Genomic DNA, 21,481 nt, shown 5'->3' on the forward strand with positions numbered 1-21,481 from the left:
CCTGCCACTTGCATCGGCAGCACACCATCTTTTAGAAATATAGGTTATGTTGAAACAATGTATTGCAACTGAAAACTAGCTCTTAACACGTCATTGTCACTAATGAGCATTTGAGAGGGAGAAAGGAATGAGAGCATCATCTACTTTCAGATTTGTGACATATTGTTGACTGTTGTGGCTGAGGCTGTGGCTGCTGCCTAAAAACACCTGCACTGAATGGGCTCTATATATCCAAACTTTGCGACGTCAGTTGCAAATTTGGTTTCATTCCCAAGCCAATGCATCGTTAGAGTTAAAGCAGACCCGGCAGCCCTTGCTGTTGCTCACATAAACCTTGAAAACTAGTCATACATAACTGAATACAGAGCTCAAGCTGCTAGCTCTCAAGGCCTCTGAATGTACCCCTACTCTGGCCAGAAATCTGAAAGCCACCCTGTGATGCTAGCATTCCCGCAGTCCTGCCAGCCAGGCAGGAGAGGAGCGCTGGTGCCAAAGAGCGCCTCTGAAAATACCAAAAAAAACCAGCAGCCAAGTCCCATTTTTACTCTTCTGCTGCCACAATGGCGGTTTCTGCAACCCCTCATTTTGTGACACCAAGGAGGAGCCATTCGGAAAAGGCAAAACACAAACATGCACAAAGGCGTATTCACCACACCACAAAACAGAGTGGTTTGTTTAACTTTCCCGCTTAGTTTAAAATATTTATTTTATTCACAGCACTTTTTTTTTTTTTAAAGCACCAAATAGGTGTTAATGCCACTATACAGTAGAGTGTAAAGGACAACAATTTGGCTTTGTCTGTGAAACCCTGTTGAAACTGCATGGTAGCTCAATGGAAGGCTTGTGACCAAAATGAATAACACCCCCAAAATCCCATTTTGAATTATTTAGGATTTGGTTCATAAGAGCTGGCATAAAATGTCCTGGGCAACCGCAGTTTACTTGTACACACACTGCCGTTTATTTTGGTCAGGAGCTGCATTCCAGTGCACTGACTGTCCCCTCCTTGCATTAGAGTCCCCTACTGAATACTGGCTCTTGATTTTAATTAGTCTTGTTGAAAAGCCAGGAACAAGTCAGGGGCTTCTTTGTGCAGTGCTTGTATGGCCGGATGGAGTGGAGGCTCTGAGTCTAGTGTCTCCTGGTAGGATGCCTTTGCGTTGACCGCTGCTTGATCCGCCGGCTGCGTCACAGTCTCTGAGAGGTCCACTCGCTGTCCATCGCTCTGCTTTTCATGTGGTCCGGCCACTGCCAAAGGAACAGTGACTCATCAGGACAATTAGTCTCCACCCCTATGGGAGAACCCAGAGTCAATGGCAGTCAGAGAAGAGCACTCCTGAACTCTTGAGGTAGTGTGTGTATGGTCCTAGTGCCTATCAATTTGCTGCCTGGTGGAACCTTAACGCACTTCTAAGCAGACTAATGAAAGTCTGTGGCACGCCAGATGTATGCACAGAAGGCCAGACAGAACTAATAGGCAAGGAAACCACATAACACAGCTACTGTGTCTGTATGCAAGATGTGAACAGGATAGTGGTGTCAGACTGACATTCCACTCTTAAAAGAAAACTTAAAAAGTGGCAAGGAACCATTTTAAAAATAAAGTTTCCTTGTGACAGATGTACGGACCTGAAAGTTTCCATTAAAATACAATTATAGTTTCCACAATCATGCATTCCACACATTGTTCAAAGATGTTGGCTTTATTTTTGTAATTAAATAAATGTGCAAATTTATGTACAATACTTGGAAAAAGTCTATAATAAGGCACAGTTCCAGAGTCATGTTTTTAATATGGCGTAAAGAACTATTGTCCATTAAAACACACCTTTTGGCAGGTCAACTTTTATGCCAAATTACCAGAAGGCCTAGAACATGAGTTTAGAAATAAATTGCCATTCTTCCTCAGAGTGGATGGGAAAGGGGGGAAACAATACACAGGTTAGACTGGTGTGAGAAATATGGGACTTTGTGGTGAAAACAGTTTTGGATGACCAGAGGTCTCGTTAGCTGCATAGATCTATTAGTCTTTACAGTCACTGAGAGTGTGATCTCATCTCATTAGCAAAAGTAAATAGTACAGAGCAGAAAACTTTAGCAGGCACTCCTGCCAGATGGTCTTACGAGCAAAGTTTCATACACTTATGATTATGATCTCACAACAAAATGTAATGGAAAAACAAAGGGAAAACATCTAGTCGTGTTTAAGAATAAATATTCATATGATTATTTCTGCGTGCTATGGCTATACACAGTGAGGGTATGTAAAATGAGTTTTTTGACTGTATATTGTGTGTGTGTGAGAGAGACAGGTCATCATTTTTTGAATAGTGGTGAGTGTGTACGCAGAGTCCTTTACAAGGTTACAATTCACCTGGCTGGGCTGAGTTTTCTTTACAAAATTGCAGTGCCAGTGTCGTCATCAAAGGTGAGATAGACAGGAAGAGACGGGCATATCACCCTCTAACAATGCTTCACAGGGCCACAGCAGTTTTAGAAAACCTGGCCCTGGTCAACATGCTATGTAGCTCAACGTACGAGTAAACTGATTGTAGTGTAACTGTATGTGAGATTGTCCTTAATCTTAGCAAAGCTAACTGTTCTGATATGTTCTGATCTGGGATCTTCATTCCCAAAACCACCAAATGACACATTCTGAGCTGGGCCCTCACGTGGGAAGCGACCAGTGAACAGATTATTTCTCTTGTTTTCAAAGCCCTGATTCTTTTATAATCTACTTTGACATAACAAAAGACAAATGATAACCAAGGCAACGCCAAAGGTGAAAGTCGGCGACGTAGTGGGATATTGTTTTTGAACAACTTGCATGACGTAAACCGAAAACAACAGATGTAGTGTCTCTTGTGTCCAACCGGATTCTCATTGGCTGAGCACAAGAGAGCAGACATCAAAGACATTTCCGTTACTCAGACCAGATGCCCAAGGTGCCATTAAACAACTGGCTATACAGCCTCTGATGTGACTTCCTCTTTTTGTAAAGAAATCGTATTAGAGCCAGGTGTGCCGATCCTATAACAAGCACAAGCACTTTGATACTCTATATGGAAAAACGGACCAATGTATTACTTTGAAACAGCTTAAATAAAATAAATTGTGGTATATGGGTTAAAAGTTCAAGTTAAAAGCTTAAAATATCAAAGTCACTATGTTGAATGTAATGTTATTTTGATACTAAAAATATAGACTGGACCCAACATTGGCTTGTAGTTCCATTCTGTGATGCTTCATGATTAAGTTTTAAACAACAATTCAGACAAAATGTGCAAAGAGCTCATCCATTTTCACCCCAAAAGCTAAATGCGTAAAAGTGTCCATCTGATACAGTCGAAGGCTCACCATTGGCACCCCTTAAAACTGGTTAAATTAAAATTCCATCATAAAAAAAAATTCACCTAAAAGTCTACTTTTACAACATCAATAATGATGTTCAGGTAAAAACGTTGGTTCAGCCCCTCCCAGCAGGGAGGAGGTAGTCATGTCTTTTTTTTGCAAGGCAGGAAGGCTGTTGCTCTCAGAACAACAATAACTCTGCCCCAGTCAGTCCAGTGGCCTTATGGGATTTGTAGTCGAGTGGTTCACAAGCCCAACGGGAGAGTCAAAGGCTTGAGTCGCGCACTGAAAATGGTCAAGAGAGAGTGTGTAGAGCCAGGTGGCAGACCTCCCTCCCTTGCGACGCCTCTGTCGGGTGGGGTGAGGTTTTTCTCTGTGCGTGAGCGGAGAGCTAGGCCCAGCCTGGCTCCGAGGTCTCACACGGCGCCGGGGTAGGTGTAATGGTTGTTGTGCTCCGAGTCCACCATCTGCATGCTGGGCTTGCGCTCCAGCGCGTCGCTCTCCACCGTCTCAGGGCTAGAGCAGCGGGGGGGCCTCTGCTTGAAGAAGTCCGACACGTAACGCACCTGACAAGGAAAAGAGGGAAATTGAAGAGAGAAAGAGAGACAAAGAAAGGGAAATACAAAATGTTTTAAACTTTTACCAAACTTTATCTGCTGTTAAATTTACTTAATAGGTATTTGTAGTACACAATGCTACACATCGTTATGATTACACACAACAAAGGCATTATGATTTATACACAACAAACTAAACTGCACTGACAAGCAGGAAGGGACTTACTCTCACCATGACCCATCAGAGTTACATGCGTGAGACAGAATATGAGGAAGGCAGGAAGCAACAAAGTAGGCCAGAATGACACAAAGAAAGAAATGGAAGAACAAAAAAAAAAACCCAAAAAACAATATAAACAGGAAATGAGACATGCAGACTAGAAACGAAGGGAAAGAGAAAAAAAGCAGTTGTTTCAGAAGCTCCATGAGGACCTGGTGCCTCTAATCCCAGCTGGGGGCTCTCTAATTGGCAACAGCAGTGGAGAAATCCAGGCCCGTCTCCTCTCTCTTAGCCTCACTCACTCTCTCTCGGTCTCCCCCACTCACACGCCATATAGTCATCCAGAAAATGATTAATATGTTTTTTGTTTTTTCTTTTTTAAAAGGTACTCATGAGAGGTTTTTGTGCCTTTCTCATAAAATGAGAAGTAAGAAGAGGGACAGAGGATGTGTGTGTGTGTGTGTGTGTGTGTGTGTGTGTGTGTGTGTGTGTGTGTGTGAGTGGTTACTCACAGTGAGCAGGGCTATGAGTGCTCCCTGCAGGAGGCCCACCAGCACGTCGCTCCAGTGGTGCTTGTAGTCGGACACGCGCGTGTAGCCCACGTAGACGGCGAACGCCACCAGGAAGAACTGGATGGTGGGCCGCAGCAGCCTGGCCCACTTGGCCACCAGCCGAGCCTGCACGTACAGCTGGACATCAGGAGAGAGCACAGGAGAGGAGGTCACCAAGAGTGGAAGAAAGAGGACATAGAGGTAAAAGAGGTGAAAGAAAGAAAGAAAGAAATACAGAAAATTAGGAAGAATGGAAGAAATCAAGGAAGAAAGAAAGAGAGTGAGAAGAAAAGCAACACATAACAAAGAGAGGAAATCAGACATAGAGAGAGACATCATGATGCATTTCAATATACACTCATACACCATAAACACACATGACAGCATGACCGAGTGCTGATGAAGCTGTTCTGTTGCCAGCCAGTCTCAGCTAGCGGGAGAGAGCATGACAGCATTACGGCACGGCCGTGGGATGCGTGTTTGTGCTGAGTGGACGCTCCGCCTGGGGCACTTCCTCTGCCTGGCTTTCCAGGCCTGGATTAGCTCGTCAGTGGCACCAGGCCCAGCGATAGCAATGGATACGACGAGCTGTCCCAGATCTGTGTGTGTGTGTGTGTGTTTGTGTACTCTACATTTAACAAATGCCTTCATCCAAAACAGCTCGCTCGGCAGTGATGTAATAAAGTTGCGTCCTGCCCTAGCAGTTCAGTGGAGCACAGATTGAGTGTTATGCCTGCTGAGCTGCTCCACCACAGCTAGGTTTCAGGGCGCTTGTGGGACTAAGGACGATCCATGTGTAAGAAGGTTATTGAGGTAATCTCACAGGCAGCAGTTGAGAGTATTATTACTCGAATGGCACAAAAGCGTCGTTCTGCTCGGCTGTATCTGCCTAGGAGGGCTGCGCTGGTGCCAGCAGGGTTTTTAACAAGCTACCAGGCTTTCCAAACAAATCCAGAGGCTCGCTGGAGGAGGTGTGTGACTTGGCATTCTCCCCCACTAACCACACACACACACACACACACAGATCCACACACACAAACATACTGTTCACGCATGCATACACTTGCACAAATTAGCAAACACACACCTACGCGTGCACAGATGCACACACCACACCCATGCACTTACATGCAAAACATCATTACAAATGTCAAATCCAGTGTCCGATGGCACACTGTTCTCCAGACACACACACACACACACACACACACACACACACACACACACACACACACGCACACACACACACACACACACACACACACACACACACACACACGGTGTCAGCGCACAGGCATTTACACATCCCATTACACTAACTGCAGCCCGAGGGCCTTTGATGTCACTGGCAGACACAAGAGCTGTGACTCACAGCACGTTTGCGAGGACCACATAATTCCCTCGATGAGAAGGGGAACGGGAACAGACACCTCTGTGTGTCTGAGGCCTGATGAATACATGACCCTTTGCCTGCATCTCTGGAACTGGGCAACTGCCTGGCGCCCTCCATGCATTCCCCCTGGGGTTTGCCCCATTGTGTTCATCGGCCCGGCTTACCCTAAACCGAACGCTATCCTTTCATTATTTCGCCACAGTTAAACCTCCCGATCTGGTTTCTGGGGCAGAGGTATAAGGCCGTGTGCTCAGTGGGAGAGAGGGACGGAGGGAGAAGGTGGGCCGTGGAGGATTATTCCAGGGCAATCACAAGGGCATCGGAATACCTTCAGTATTTCAAAACAAGGCTGTTCAGCTGCAAGGTCTTTGCGCAGCCTCTAAACGCAGCATAAACAGGGCTAAGGTTTCCACAAGTGTTGTGTTACGTGCAAAGATATGTAAAGTAGATTACTGTATACTATATCAGCCTACTGACACAAATACTCTCATGCACACACACATACTCACACACGCACACACGCACACACAGACAGACTGACACACACACACCTGTGCCCAATTCAGTGCTCATAAAACCAAACAGCTCTGGAGGAGATTGTAAGAATTTTTCACAGAGTGTGAAATTTACATTGGCTGAAAATGCGTCTTTGACGATAAAATTGATTTTCCATGCAGACGACCCACTGAAAGTGACTGTCATAGCCATTAGAAAATATCCTCTCACAGTTTCAGACCTGTTGTGATGGTTTCAGGTTTCAAAGTTTGGTTACACTTTATTTGAGTGGACTCCAACAAGCCATCTACAGATGCTACAGAAATGATAAACAAACTACCTGTTGACATTTAGGAATACGGGTTAACACTTAGGTTAGGATTTGGGGTTGGTTGCATTAAGATGATGTACAGTAATTGTTTAAAAATGCATTTAAAAATTTAACTTAAACGTCAACTAACCATCTAAAAACTCTCGGTGGATGGGCTATCCAAGTAACATTACTGAATGTTTTTTCAGACACTTGGGAGTTTACTGAAAGACACCTGGGAGTTACTTTGTGATGGTAACACTCACCGCCAAAAACAGCATGCAGTACATTCCAAACGAGGAGTGACCGGAGTAGAAGGACAACCTAACATGAAGAAAATAGAACACAAATATAAACAAGTGATTGCTGGCCAAATAGCAGAGATTCCACAGATGCCACATGACATAGAAGCCTGACCAAACAAATGCTGTAGTAATCATGACATGGTCAACCCCCCCCCCCCCCCCCTTTCCCCACATTTACATCCTTCAATGTTTATCCATTTTCTTAAAAACCCAAAAGTCTGGGTCTGTGTAAATAACTCAATATGGACCAAAGAGCAATGAGCAAACAATTAATATTAGATCTGAGTGTACGGTAAATATCCCCGCGCCAATCCACTTGAATAAACTTGGGTGTGCAACCCACCTGGACTCGGTGACTTCCCGGAGGTTGCCGGTGCAGTTGATCTGCGGCACATAGCCCTTGCAGATTTTTGGGGCGCAGACGGTCATGAAGTTAGGCCGCGGGCGCCCGATGGTAAACTTGGCCAGGTCGGTGAGGGACTGGCTCACGGCAGCGCCAAACAGGAAGGTGCCCACCACTTTGTACAGGGCAGCCGCGTACTGGTTGAACTCCGAGTTGGAGTAGAGTTTCTTGGTGTAGACCAGGTAGGCCTCACCAGAGCTTATCTGTGTGGAGGGAGACACAGAGACAACTGTTCCAGACATCCAAATGGAATTAACCAATAAGAAAAAGGACAAATATTAGAGAAAGACTACAAACTATATGCTTGTGAAAAGAAATGTGTAAATGTACAGTACAATGCAGAGTTGTTAATGCTTATGCAGCATTTTATAAGGGAGAGATCTCTGCGTTTAAGAAGCTGTATGATTAGACATGACCAAAGACCAAAAAAACCCTTAGTTGAACAGTATGAAGAACAGAGTGAGAGAGAAGCAAAGGAGAGAGAGATGAATGATGTGCAAGCTAACCTATGGCAGAGAATAACAATGTCCAAGCCAGAGAGGCGAGGAGAGAGGGAGTGAGATGAGTGCGAGAGATGGATGGCTGGCTGGCCTGGCTAAATGAGGACTCACTATAATGACAGTGCAGGAGATGGTGACGGCTGCCAGCAGCCCGTGGGTGATGGTGTCGGGCTTCAGGGGGTATCGGATGCTCTCGTCGTCACAGTAGATGCCCCGCTGGTACGGCCGGAACACCAGGTTCATGATGATGAAGGGCAGGGATGCTGGAGGGACGGAAAAGGGGACAATGGGGGTCATTCCTCACACGCAACTCAACGGACACACAACACACAACCGTTCCCTGTGAGCCCCCATCTCCTCTCTGATCGGCCTAGTCGTCTACATGTGGCTTGCTGTCCCGTAAGTCATCTGTATCATCATTTTACGGTATAAACCTTATGTACAGTATGTGTTACTTTATCTACAGCGTCTGTGTTACTGAATTGCATGCTAAACATACTTATTGTTCTGGGTTGAGTTGCAGGTTTAGGGTTGAGGTACACTATACCAAGGCTGGTTAAAATAAAGTGGGATTGCAGCACCAGGTATTGTCAAAACAAGTATTTTGGTAATCCAGCATTCATCGTCTTTGGACATTACAGTATTCCAGATGCCCTTACTATTACTATAACTATATAACAACAACTATTCTGAACTTTTACGTTACTCCTAAAAATGCCATTGCTTGTCCATCTAGTCTCTCTGGAAGGAAATGTTTAGTTTCATTACGGACTGTGGAAAATGTAATAAGACTAACTGTAACTCAATGGAGTGCATAAAGAAATGTCTCTTCATTGAGTTCCTCCAGAGAGGCTGAGGGCAAAACAAAAGGACAGTGTTGTGGCTACTGATGAGGTTTAATCCAACAACAAAAGTCTGTGCTGGAAATACAAGGAGAGCTAGACTGGGTGTGTTTGTGGTTGTCTGTTGAAACAGTCATTTTTCAGAAATATCGACATATTGTCTAACAAGACAATTACCAGTATACTTATTGCACTCATTTGTGCACTTATTGTGGTTCTTGTTCATTGTTGTAAAATTGTTGTTAGAATTGCTCTTAAAAGCTTAAAAATGTTTTTACCATGTTGTAAGTCGCTTTGGTTAAAAAGCGTCAGCCAAATGTAATGTAATGTATACATTTACATGGAATGAGTAAGTTGATTGGAGAAGATGCTGCATATTAATAAAGAACAATAAATATCAATACTAAATACTATCTACTTTGGTTGTTATGACACATTTTGTGAGTGCACCAATGTGCTGTCTATGAAAGTGCCATGACCAATTATTTCCTTTAATTAGAGCATATGGCTGCTCTTAAAAACATGAAAGTCAGAATAATAACCCCATCAAAACCATTGTGGACATGAGAGTAACGGCAACATTTTTCACTTAGTGGCAAAAAAGCCACTGGGCATGTTTTTCACTTGATCCTGCACAAGTCTGTAAATATTACGGTCTTGTGCCACAATTCATGAAGCTAAATAACACAGCTTTGTCAACAAACTCTCCTAAATATAACAACTTCATGAGCAAATGGAAAAAAAGTTCTTGAGAATTTTGATGATCTATCCAGACCGCCCCATAGCCAACATCTTTGAGGTGAGACTGTAGATCACTGCCCCACACAGCGATGAGGACATTTGAGTGGCCAGGCTACTGAGGCTGATGGTCAAACCTTTGAATTCTGTTCATGGACAGAGCTCCAACTAGGGATGCACATAGCACAATGGCTTAGAGTTTTGTTTGAAGAGATGAATGAAATTGAAAAAGAGAGAGGGGGAAAAGGGTAAGCAAGAAAGAGAAAGGAAGAGAGAAAGAGAGAAAGAAAGAGTGAGAGAGACCGAGAGACCAAGAGAGAGAAATAGAGAGAGGATCAGCTAACATCATTTGGCAATCCTCAAAGAGCTATATAAAAAAAAAGTAATGAGTTAATGACTGCATTTTTCTTGACTGACAATACTACTTTACACTTAATCATATGCCAGGCAATACTCCCAGTCATTCAGACCAGTTGGGGATTCAGCAATCTTGCTTCAATACCCCTCAATAAATAGTCAGGAGTAAGGTCCTGGCTGGTCATTCCCTGCTCACTGCCAACTGTAGTTTAGTCTGAGAAAATATTTATTCCCACGTATCTATTTCTCTCGGTTATGTGAAAATGCCATAAAGCAGAGGAGGGGCACATTAAGGTCAAACCTCAAGTCAGAAGACAGCACGGAGCTCTTAGGGAAAGGAAAAAGATACTAAAAGGTGAAACAAGGATAGGGATTTTTCTCTTTCCTCCTTTTCCCCCCTTCCTGTGTTCCAAATACTACTCTTAAAGTAGAGGACATTGACAAACAGTGTCTGCCTCGAATGTGTTCACAGCTGTAGCCAGGTTTCCTGCGGTCGCTTCCACTCCCTCTCTCTCTCTCTCGCCTTAGGCCACTGTTTCAGAGACACACACCGTATCCCTCACACCCCCACTGCACAGCAACAACACGGCCATGAACACAAGGGCGTGTTCATCCCGTCTGGTCTGCAACTGCTGAGTTTGTAAGTTTCACCTGACGTTGGACTCTCCACTCACTGTCGGAACTAACAACACTTGCATCCTCAGCAATGCTAAAAATTGAATATTAACAGCTTCCCACAACTTTTCCGTGGAAAGTGTCCATTTCACCAAAAATGTATTAGCATGTCAACAGTGACTTGGTGTGTGTGTGTGTGTGTGTGTGTGTGTGTGTGTGTGTGTGTGTGTGTGTGTGTGTGTTTGTGTGTGAGAGAGAACGGTGTGTATGTGTGTCTATGACACTGCAGTGTCACGCTATACCCTGAGCTCATGGACAAAGACACGCGTCTTTGTTGAGAGTAAACTGAGACAACAGGAAAAAGCTCCTTTGTGTTCCATATCAATGGACAATGGGCTAGGAGATAAATAGTGTCATCTTTGTGAGCTTTCTGTGGGACAGTGCAGCAGCGTCTGGCCTTGAACGTTGCCATTTTATCAGGCTGAAATGTTGAGATGAGCTACTTGAGCCACTACTTGAGGTCCGCATGGATCATCTTTTTTTTGTATTATGGATTTGTACACCTCTAATGTCATTACCAGGCAGGCAGTGAGTCTAGAGGCTGAACCCAATATGCTTGTCTTTCAAGATGCACAGGTGGCTCTTGAAATTGGATAACGTTGCATAATGGTTAACCTTTACCAACCATTAATGGAAAGCTTTTTTGGACTTGGTTTGCAACAACATGATAAATGTATGAAAGGCTGCTTCACTTCATTAACAAAGCAATCTGTTTGCCATTATTCATCTGAAATGCCTCAGGGATGGAAACACCAAGTGAACACCACCAACGCCCACATATGCACCAACACCATAGGCCACGGACCCAAACACCTCTTAAACCCAACGAAACGCATGGAGTCAACTACAAGCAGATGTGGACCCCGGAGGAAATAAGCTGGATTCCACGCGCCACGTTGAACCTCGCGATGGTTAAAGCAGCACCCCAACTCAGCTTCATCAAAGGCCCTGAACACATCGTATAACTCCACGTCGCTTCAGCCCGCGACGAGTCTGGTGCCTCTGTCAACACAAGGCAGCTGGAGCCCACCTGCCATCCAAAAGAACATTTCCCACTTACTGGCTAAAAACCCCTTTCATTGTTATCAGTGTTTGCCCAGAACATTCTATGTGGAAGTGGCGGAGTGAAAAGGAACCTTTCCACATCCCCTTTCAGCCGTGACACTGAGTAAACCCCACATAAGGGCCTTTGAGCCCAGAGTCACAGTTCAAACTCTGAGAGGGACTGGATGACTGTCGTTGCCATTGGCTGCAAAAAAAAATTCCCACTCTGACAGAAATAATGTTGAAGTGTCAAGAAACATGTGTCTGAGTTTTCCGTTCCCAGGTCCCTCTCTGACACATAGTTGGATGGAGAGGATGGCAACTGATAAAATATTGCAGAGAGGGAATCTTAAACTCCTTTGTTGCAGGGGGACCCTGTGACTAGATTCTTCCCAAGGGCCCTTCATAAGAATTGACTGATGGGTCTCCATGCAAGACCAACATTTACAAGACGGCCTATTTTCGAATATTTTACTGAGCCTGTCTGAATATTGAAATAATTTTTATGACTGAAAAATTCATGACCTCAGTGGAAGAAAATTCCCACTGGTGCTATATTTTTCTAATTACATCAATGCATTTCATAACTTTCTGCACTGACAAAAAGTATTTCAGCACAATTAAAATGAAAGCGCATAAATGTTGACTCTGAACAGTATTTCTGCAACATCCACAGACAACATTCTAGTTTGCACAGCATTTAACTGCAATAACATGCCAAGGTGTGATCGGTCAAGAAGAAAACCCTCTCTTTCAAAGTTCTAAGTAAATTCTCCCTTGCAGTCTAGAAAATATGTAAATCCTTTTCAAAATTGGGGCCATGGAGTTTGCAAATGAACTGCATAACGAAGAAAATTTGCATGACTTCCCCTTCCTTTCCTGTGACATGGATCCTTGATCTTTCCAAGTCGGTGTCTGCATCTTAGCCCTGTTTAAAAGCTAATATTTGAGAAGCAACTATGCCACATGTTATAAAGTCCACACTCTGACAAGACTAACAGCTCTGCAATTAAACTGTCAAAGTTTGAGGTGACATGTCAAATACATTTGAGGCAGGACAATCAGAAACCGATGTTCCAAAGCTTAGCAGCATGGGAAAACTAAACAGCAACATTCTCAAGTAATTTAATTTTCTGCAATTACATAGTTCTACTAATTTTATGATTTGAAGCTTTAACTCTGAAATGAAAGTGTAAACAACTTATGGTTAAAAACCCAGTGGAAGAATTCTGAGGATACTGTATGTTAATCTTCTACTAGTTATAAAGATGCTAACTAACTGAACGCAATTGTGTCTTTGTTTCCATAAAGATTTTTCCTTAAAATCTTTTTTAGCTGACACAATAGTTTCATATAAGGCATGACAAGGTATCCTGGGACAGTATAAGAGGAAGGGCATGGGTGCATGGATGACTCATCTTTCATAAAAAGACATAAATTAGGCCCAAGATCAGGAGGACAAGGTCAGGACAATGAAGGCCAAGGACAGTCACACCCTGAACAATTACACCTTCTCCTAGATTCTGTATTCATTCTATGGATGTACAGTTACAGTGTGTGCCAGGATACATATTTTATGCAGTTTCATGGAGAAGAGATTAACCAAAATTTTGACAGAAAATCATCAGTGGTTTCATTTCTGAATGTGAGTAAAACACTTGAGCTTTATGTTGCTCAGTTGCAAATATGGAGAACATAATATGGAAGCATTTAGGAGGGTACAGAGTATTGCATAAGGCTATTTGGGGTTATAATTGTGCTGTTGAATTCAGGATCATTTATATAGTAATTTCCATTGGTTAAGTGTATTTTTGCATGAACTGAAACAAATGGAATTGCTACGTTAACCAGGGACTACTGAGAGCAGCTACTTAAATTGAACAAAAACACAAGCAAAACTAAAATTATACATAATCTCCATTGCAAAACCATTTAAATTTGGCACTAAACAGACACTATTTTCTGATTTGGGCAAAACATTCAATCCATTGAAATGTTTCAGGGTCCCTTACGTAATACGCTCACACAAACATGGTCCCTCGCCAAAATAAATGTTTTCACCTGACGTACCGTAATACAAACATCATAAACACCACAGTCTACCAAGGAAATGAGACTGATGCTGACTATGACTGTCAAGTAGGAATATTGGCTTTGCAGGCATACATTTTTCAACACTACATCTTAAAAGAAAATGGCAAGGGTCTGGGTAGTTAAATACGGCATGCAAGATGGATTTGGAGAAACCTGGAAGTTGAAAGGAAGAGAATGGTTGTGGAGCGAGAGAGAGAGAGAGAGAGAGAGTGAGAGTGAGAGTGAGAGAGAGAGAGAGAGAGAGAGAGAGAGAGAGAGACTGTGTCAATAGAGAGCTGTGATTGGGCATCACCACCTGAGTCTCCTGCACGGGAAATGGCTTTATGGAGTACAGCCAACGAACCAATCAACGACTGGCATCAAAACTTCCCTGTTTGAACTCACAATGATGCCTTTTGAAGTGAAAGGAAGTGGCAGATCAACATATCCTGTCTGACTGAAGAGTAACTGAAAGATCTGAACAGTTCAGCCCCTTTAACTGGGATCTTTGGCACAGCTAGCACGTACTGTAGCATGCTGCAGAATCGTTTATAGGAGCGTGATGGTACAGGTACAAGGTCCAGCATATATTGCTCTCCTGGGGCTCAACCCATGGCAGGTGCCAGATAGGGGAAATGACAGACACAGGCACCCACACACGTGCATGTTAGGAGGGCAGACCATAAACATATGCCTGGCCCCCACACACACACGTCATTGCAGACATCATACATGCAGGTGTTGCGCTTGAATGCGGGGCTGAACATATGGGCCAGTTCACCTTCAGACTAATGAGAATTTTTTTTTGGATCAGAGGTCCAACTGGCCCAATGGTCTTTCTGACCTCCACATACAGCCATACTGTGGTGTGAGGAGAGCTAAAGTTCATCTGCAGGGACGCCAACACGTCCAACTGGTTGAACACTTGGGGGAACACCTGGTAGAGAGAAAACCAAGACACCCTTGGCGCATGACTCATTCAGACAATTAAATCAGGCAACAGGTGAGTGAACAATGCAAAAACAGGCTGTTGTAGTTACTAACAATACACTCTGGCAGGGGCCAGAGTTAAGTACCCTGAGTCTATGAATTAGAGCAGAGAGGGTCACTGCAGACTGGATGTTCTCCACATTTAGGATTTACCAAAGCTCTGGCCGACGAAAACTGTAGCAAAAACAACTGGGAACTAGGTGAAAGGAGGCATTATTCGGCTAAGCCCTCTCTATGCACTGGAGGTTCCAGACATTGCGGCAGTAAAGCAAGACTGTGGCACGCACAAGCACTTTGGCCTTCACAAAAAAACACAGCAGATTACAGCCTCTCTCGCTCCCTCTCTCTCTCTCTGTGGCCATATCTTCCCGGAGCCTCCTCTCGCTCCATTCTCTGACTGCCACCACACTCCGCAGTGTTTTTCTCCTTCAGAGCTCCTCCGTCCCACTCGTCGCTCCTCAGTCCCACGCAGCCGGTGCCAACGATCCTCACAAACGCACCTACTAAAAATACGCCCCGGAGGGGTGGAATACACACAACCGCCTCTTTTCTATTCCCTTTTTAGGGCTGCCGATGTGCAATTACTGTACACGGAATGATTGAGGCACGGCCTTAACTTGCACACTAAGCGCACTGACTAAAAGACATCCTTTCTCCGCTGCCAGGAATGCGGTCAGGACTCACGCCTGGCTCATGCCTCACAAGTACTGTACGCAACGTCTTGCTACAAAGGTGCAACTTCCTCTTTCCTAATCCACACAGATGGGGTGTGTTCTAGGGCATCAAAGCATTGCCATCGAGTCTGAAATCATACAAGGGATTGAGTGTCTGTTTTTTTTTTTGTTTGCAGTTATAGGCTGTATACTTATGACTGGCAATAATCACACACCCATTCACTGGGACTACATAAGCCCTATGACACACCCAAGCCTAAATATCAGAACACTGAACTAATCTAACCCATTGACTAACACAGAACTACTTAGGAAGTCTTGTTGAATGGTAAAAAACTGTTGCGTCAAATCGTTCATTGATCAGATTGGACCGAAGGACACACACAGCCATGATGAGCATTTCTATTTCACTGCTACGTAGCCCAATAATCCAGTGGCTGCTGTGTAAATTCTGATCCTTTCCTGAGGTTTCGGGAGAACGTCTCAGACAGAGATGTGGGTCAGCGTTTCCTCTCTAAGCTCTTTGACTGTTTTGGATGTGATCCTGTTTACTCAAGACTCTGGCCGGCTTCTTATCCTCATGTCCAACTAACCACAGCGGCGTCCACATAAAAACACCGCCTTTAATAAGAAGCAACCACATGTGAAACAGCTCCAAATTAGGTGTGCTTGGCCAGATTTGCCGCACAGCGATCGCTGGTGTCTGATTGTGTTTCATGCACGCAATCATCTCTATAGATGTCTGACTGCGTCTGCCTGTCTGAGTTTTTACACTCAGCATGAGTGTGTGAGTGTGTGTGTGAGTTTGTAAATGCATGTGAGTATGTGTGTGTTTGTTTGAGTAAGTGTGCTTGTGTGTACTTGTGTGTGTTTGTATGTATTTGTGTGTGGGTATGTGTTTGAGATAGTACAGTATGTGTTTGGCTAAGTGTGTGTGTGTGTGTGTGTTTGTGTGTGTACGTAAGTATGTGTTTGAGTAAGTGTGTGTGTGCACTTGCGAGTGTGTGCATATGTGTATTTGAGTAAGTGTGTGTGTGTGTGTGTGTGTGTATAGGGGTGTAGATGAGGAGCTCCTCTCCTCTGCCCTCGGCTACAGTCTCATTCGCACAGTTGAGCTGAGTCATGTGGAAGGTATGTGCTGATCGCACAAACCTCGGCTGCAGGCCCTGGAATCCTAAATCACCCAGAAACGCCCTCTCCCTCACTCTCTCTCTCCCCCTCTTTCTTTCTTTCTCTCGGTCTCTCTCTCTCTCTCTCTCTCTCTCTCCCCCTCTTGCATCCTTCAAGAAACACACTCCCATTCCCTCCCTCATTGGCAGTGCCCTACCTTTCATTCTTTTAATCATATATTCCCTCCTTCATTTCACTCGTCCTTACTCCCCCTCCCTCCTTAAACAGAATGAGACATTCTAATCTGACACACGGTCATATAGCATACAGTAGATGACTGTGTGTTATAAAGCAATAAATGCTCACGGGAAGATAACTGACTGAGCAGTCAGCAGCTCCGACACTAGGACTTACAGTGCTGTACCGCACATCATGTCCTTACAAAGACCCCAAAACTCTTGTCCTCCCTTTGAAGACTGGGCACTAATCGGGTCAGTTTTGGAGGGTGAAAAAGAGGGTGATTCGCACTGTCCAGATAGTCATGATGCTTCGTCTCCCCTGGATGTCTTCTCAGTTTGCCTAAGATGGAGATCTGGGCAGGCAATCACCAGCTAAATTTGAGAATAATCCCAAATTATACAAGAAGAATGAGGCAGCTTGCCCTTGAATCCTTTTTAATATCACTTTCTGTACAAAACACTCTTAGAAAAAAGAAGGAACTTTCTTTTGACCATATACGTCAACTTCTTTACAAATTGATGTATATGGTCACATTCATACATTTCAGCCATTACTTTAAATAGTAGTATGTGGCATCTGTACGTTTTTGGCATGAAATGCCATTTGCCATTAGCCGAAAGACCAGTTTTCACCTACAATGTCCAGCTGGGCTTAGAGAGGGGTAAGTACAATCTTCATGTATATTAGTAAGCATCTGCACCAATTTTATTTGTTTTTGGAATTGTGTTAATGCAGTGCTTGGATATCATGAGTTACTTCAGCCCTTTGTTACCAGTCAGATGATGACAACCCATGCACATTCTGGTATCATGACTATTGGGACCTGATAGTATCAGGGTTTTCTTCTTTTCTTGATCAAAGTACCACTGATATTTCACTGCTCTGTTTTAATCATTAATTCTACTTTTAGCTCTGCTGTAACAAGCTAATCATTCCCACCCACAGTTGGACCAAATTCCTCCCTGATTGTCCCCAGATCTACACTGTAATGGGAGAGCCTGTAAGGAATACACTATAAGGCTACCCTTATGCCTGGTCTCTGACCACAATAGCTTCCAGCCAGACATTCAAGTTGCCCTCAACCAATTAGAATTTCCATAACAGTGCACACAGTCCTGCTGCTGAAACAGCTGATCAACTTATGATGTTTTTTTTCTTTTCTTTTTTTCTTTACAGAGCCCTCTCCTATGCACTCTTTATACAGCGCCCTCACCCCTCAGATACTATTTCACATACTCACTCTTTACTCAGTTTGTGCATTACATTGAGTAATGTTGGCGTGTCTCATCACACTGTTGCCTAACAGGGCTTGAGCTCATAAATATCTTAATAGCAAACATTTGTGGGTCAGTCAACATTGTGAGAAGCAGACCGTACTAGTCGAGTAAACAAGTGCATAGAACAATTGTGAGACATTCTGGCAGTAGTTATGGGCGGGTTCAATTTCATTCTTCCCAATGCTGACAACACATCTTACAGTCATGTTGCCACCAAATAAACTGGTGAATGTGGATTTAAACTCACTGATTGTTTCTTCGAATTGAGAGCCAAAGTAGGCCAGCGAAGGTAGAGCCTGTGAGCTGAGCCAACACCCATAGCCAGTGTTTGTGCTGAGGGTAGACTTACACAGACGGAGGAAAAGAGGCAGGGTGGGTACGGTGCTGAGGGTCTGAAGATTGGATGTCAAACAAAGTCCTGCGAGTGGAATGTCTGGGGCCACAAAACCCTTTCACCAGCAGTCTGCGTGATGGTGGACCGATTTTACTGAGGCGACATAAGCCTCCACCACCTGTTGTCTCCATTTTGATTCAGTGATTGGAACGCACCTCAATCACCTGAATGTCAAAACTATTTCCTTTGTTATTTCCAGTCTAAATACTGTATTACTAAACTATTTACAGTTTTGGATCACCAGTGTTATGAAACTGGACTGGATTGAATGAACACTATTCCATGAGAGGATTACACATTTGTGTAGTTTTAATACCTCCTCAATAATAAACCATAAAACTATCGGAGACTGTAGAGGGACATTACAAGTTGTTAAACGAAGTTTACTGTTATTATGGCAGATGAAAGATAAAACACAAGGGTAGGAAGGACTGGAGTGGCATGAAAGACAAGGGTAGGAGGGACTGGAGTGGCAGGCTTTGGCGAGATGGAAGGGAAACATGTGCATTGCTGCAGTTCTCTGGAATATATTTGTGAACAACATGGTTACCAACAGAGCTAGGCTATACGAAATTCTGTTGCTGCTTCAGTTCTGTCCCTTATCTCACTAGTAGCAAATGCATCATAAATGTGAACATCTGCTTCCCATATTTGCATTAATATCAGCAAGAAATAAACAACTGTTTGTTGTGTATGTTCTCTGTGATCTAAGATATGAGGTTTAGGCTTTAAGTTGTGGCTACAACTAACAACTATTTTCATAGTTGAATAGTCTGCTAGTCATATTCTTGATAAATCAATTAATTATTTGGTCAACAAAATGTCAGAAAACTGATGCTGATTATAATGTTCTCTGAAGCCCAAGATTATCTCTTCAAATTGTTTGTTTTGTCCACACACAAAAGATATTTGGTTCACTGTCATAGAGGACTAAGTAAAACACATAACATTGAAGTTTAAAAAGCTGCAAATAAGCTAATTTTGAGGTATTTTACATAAAATATTAGTAAAATAAAATAGTTGCCAATTAATTTAAGAGTTAAAAATGTACCTATTAATTAAGTGTTGCAGCCCTACTTTAAATGATTCATTTAAAGTTGTGAGCACAAATGAATAATACAATTACACAAATTCATTCAATGGAAACTTTCTCAACTATGTCCTCCACATATCCAATCTAAGTAGTTCTTCTGTAGCACATCACCTACATTCCTCAATGCATCATCATACAACACTGGCAAACACTGGAGTAGAGCTTTTGTTGATATTGGCCAGGCTACACAACCTCTCTCCTCCCGTGATTACATGGGTTAGAAAAACACAGAAATAAGTTTGAACATGCTCCTCTCTATCTCGTTACACAACACCAGCCTTGATGTTGAGAAACAGAGCCGCTATTTGACACAGGTGTCACGCAATTGAAGCCAACCGTGGAGATCAAGACATGGCATGTGCACCACATGCCAAATCATAGCAGTCTATGCCCTCAAGGACCATCTAGGAGTATTAACTGCAGCTACTGACTAATGCATGCAACCAAAAGAGTTAATCATATGTGGGAGGGGTACACAATCACTTTGAATAAAACTAACTCACATTCCTGTGGCACAGTGAAAGAAAAACATCATAAATGAGATATGATTGAAAGTGAATATAAATAAACACTTGCATGTACATTGGGGAGAGGGGGGTAAGCAACTGAAACCTCATGCTCCAAAACCTACCATGTGAAAAAGGTGCTTAAGCATTTTTGGGCAGTTGGGTAAGCTAAAGTCTGTGGAAAGTTATGAGCAACTGGTATCACATTTCCATAAACAAACATAACGCTTCCTGAAAGTTTGTGAACTCCAGTAAATTCAGAACAACAGGAAAAAGCCCACAACCACATGCAATTATGCAAAAAAAAAAAACATACAATGTTATTAGGCATGTCTTGGGCTATAGACAAATGATCTTATTTGGTAGTTGGTACACAAGTCAAGAAATAATGCATCATTATTTAAACCAGTACAATGGTTAGGAGGATGCAGGTCTGCATCAACAAACCAATACCAAATGGTGTGGTTATCTCACGAAATATTTTGGGGAGTCTGTTATGAATTATGATACCCCAACAGAGAGAAAGGGGGTGGGGAGGTTGATACAGACACACACACACACACACAGAGAGAGAGAGAGAGAGAGAGAGAGAGAGAGATATCACTTGCTCATAGACTAATCATTCAACTAATCATTGTGTTCTCTTGTACTGACCTACATACATGTAAATAACTCATAATAAATGAGTAGGGCTTGGCTCACAGAGCATATGAGAGGTGCTATAAACAGTATAGGCTACACATACATAGCTATATTCAAGATTAGGCATAGCAGGTATAGAGAGTCAGTCTCTTACTAGGCAATTTAACTCTTCAGCAGAGTCCAGAACGTTATTAGATAGTTTAAATCGCATGTTAAGATGAAGACAAACAAGCTGAGAAACTAGATTGTTACTTACCCACGAGCACACATAGAACATCCACGAGAACGTAAAGCTTCTTTTTTCTCATGTCAGTCATGGTTTATTATCTATACTGGATAAAATCTCTAATATATGAAAATAATTCAACAATCTAACACATCTGGGAATTTTGTGGTGTCCGAAAAATATGTTAGAGATGACATACACAGCAACCTGTATTGCAAGTTCTTCTTCCGGCTTCTGCTATACCTGCCTGCCGCTGTTTACTGCAAAGGTAACTTCACTTCGCCTGTAGGTTGTGTTACAAAACGCCTAAATCTGGTCAGAATTTCCAACTCTGAGATCCCTCTGAGCGCATATCGGCTTTACGCACACAGGAAAGTGACGGTGAACTAAGTTAGAGACTAAAGTTTGCGCAAAAACAAAGTTACAGCTTCCTTTCCCAAGCCACTACTGACATTCACTTCCTAGGAGGACTCTCCACAGCTCCACATCTGACGCGAGGGGCGTTCGCAGAGGAT

The 21,481-nt window shown here is 43.2% G+C and overlaps 1 protein-coding gene across 1 annotated transcript; it reads right to left on the minus strand.

The window, feature by feature from the left end:
• Nucleotides 1-1,682: 1,682 nt before the first annotated feature.
• Nucleotides 1,683-21,481, minus strand: plpp2b (phospholipid phosphatase 2b). The gene is made up of 6 exons (XM_062555987.1): nt 20,997-21,481; nt 8,197-8,348; nt 7,526-7,788; nt 7,144-7,201; nt 4,641-4,817; nt 1,683-3,917 (listed from the first exon to the last, which is right to left on the minus strand). The coding sequence occupies exons 1-6, from the start codon at nt 21,055-21,057 to the stop codon at nt 3,768-3,770; spliced, it is 861 nt and encodes a 286-aa protein (XP_062411971.1). The 5' UTR covers nt 21,058-21,481; the 3' UTR covers nt 1,683-3,767.

This window comes from Sardina pilchardus, chromosome 15 (assembly GCF_963854185.1).
Source record: "Sardina pilchardus chromosome 15, fSarPil1.1, whole genome shotgun sequence".
NCBI lineage: Eukaryota > Metazoa > Chordata > Actinopteri > Clupeiformes > Clupeidae > Sardina > Sardina pilchardus.

Coding starts and splice junctions, on each gene's coding strand:
- plpp2b (XM_062555987.1), bottom strand. CDS start 21,057: ATGACTGACATGAGAAAAAAGAAGCTTTACGTTCTCGTGGATGTTCTA. Junction 8,349..20,996: donor TGTTCTATGTGTGCTCGTGG/GTAAGTAACAAT, acceptor CCGTCCCTCCAG/CATCCCTGCCCTTCATCATC. Junction 7,202..7,525: donor CGGGAAGTCACCGAGTCCAG/GTGGGTTGCACA, acceptor TCTTCATGTTAG/GTTGTCCTTCTACTCCGGTC.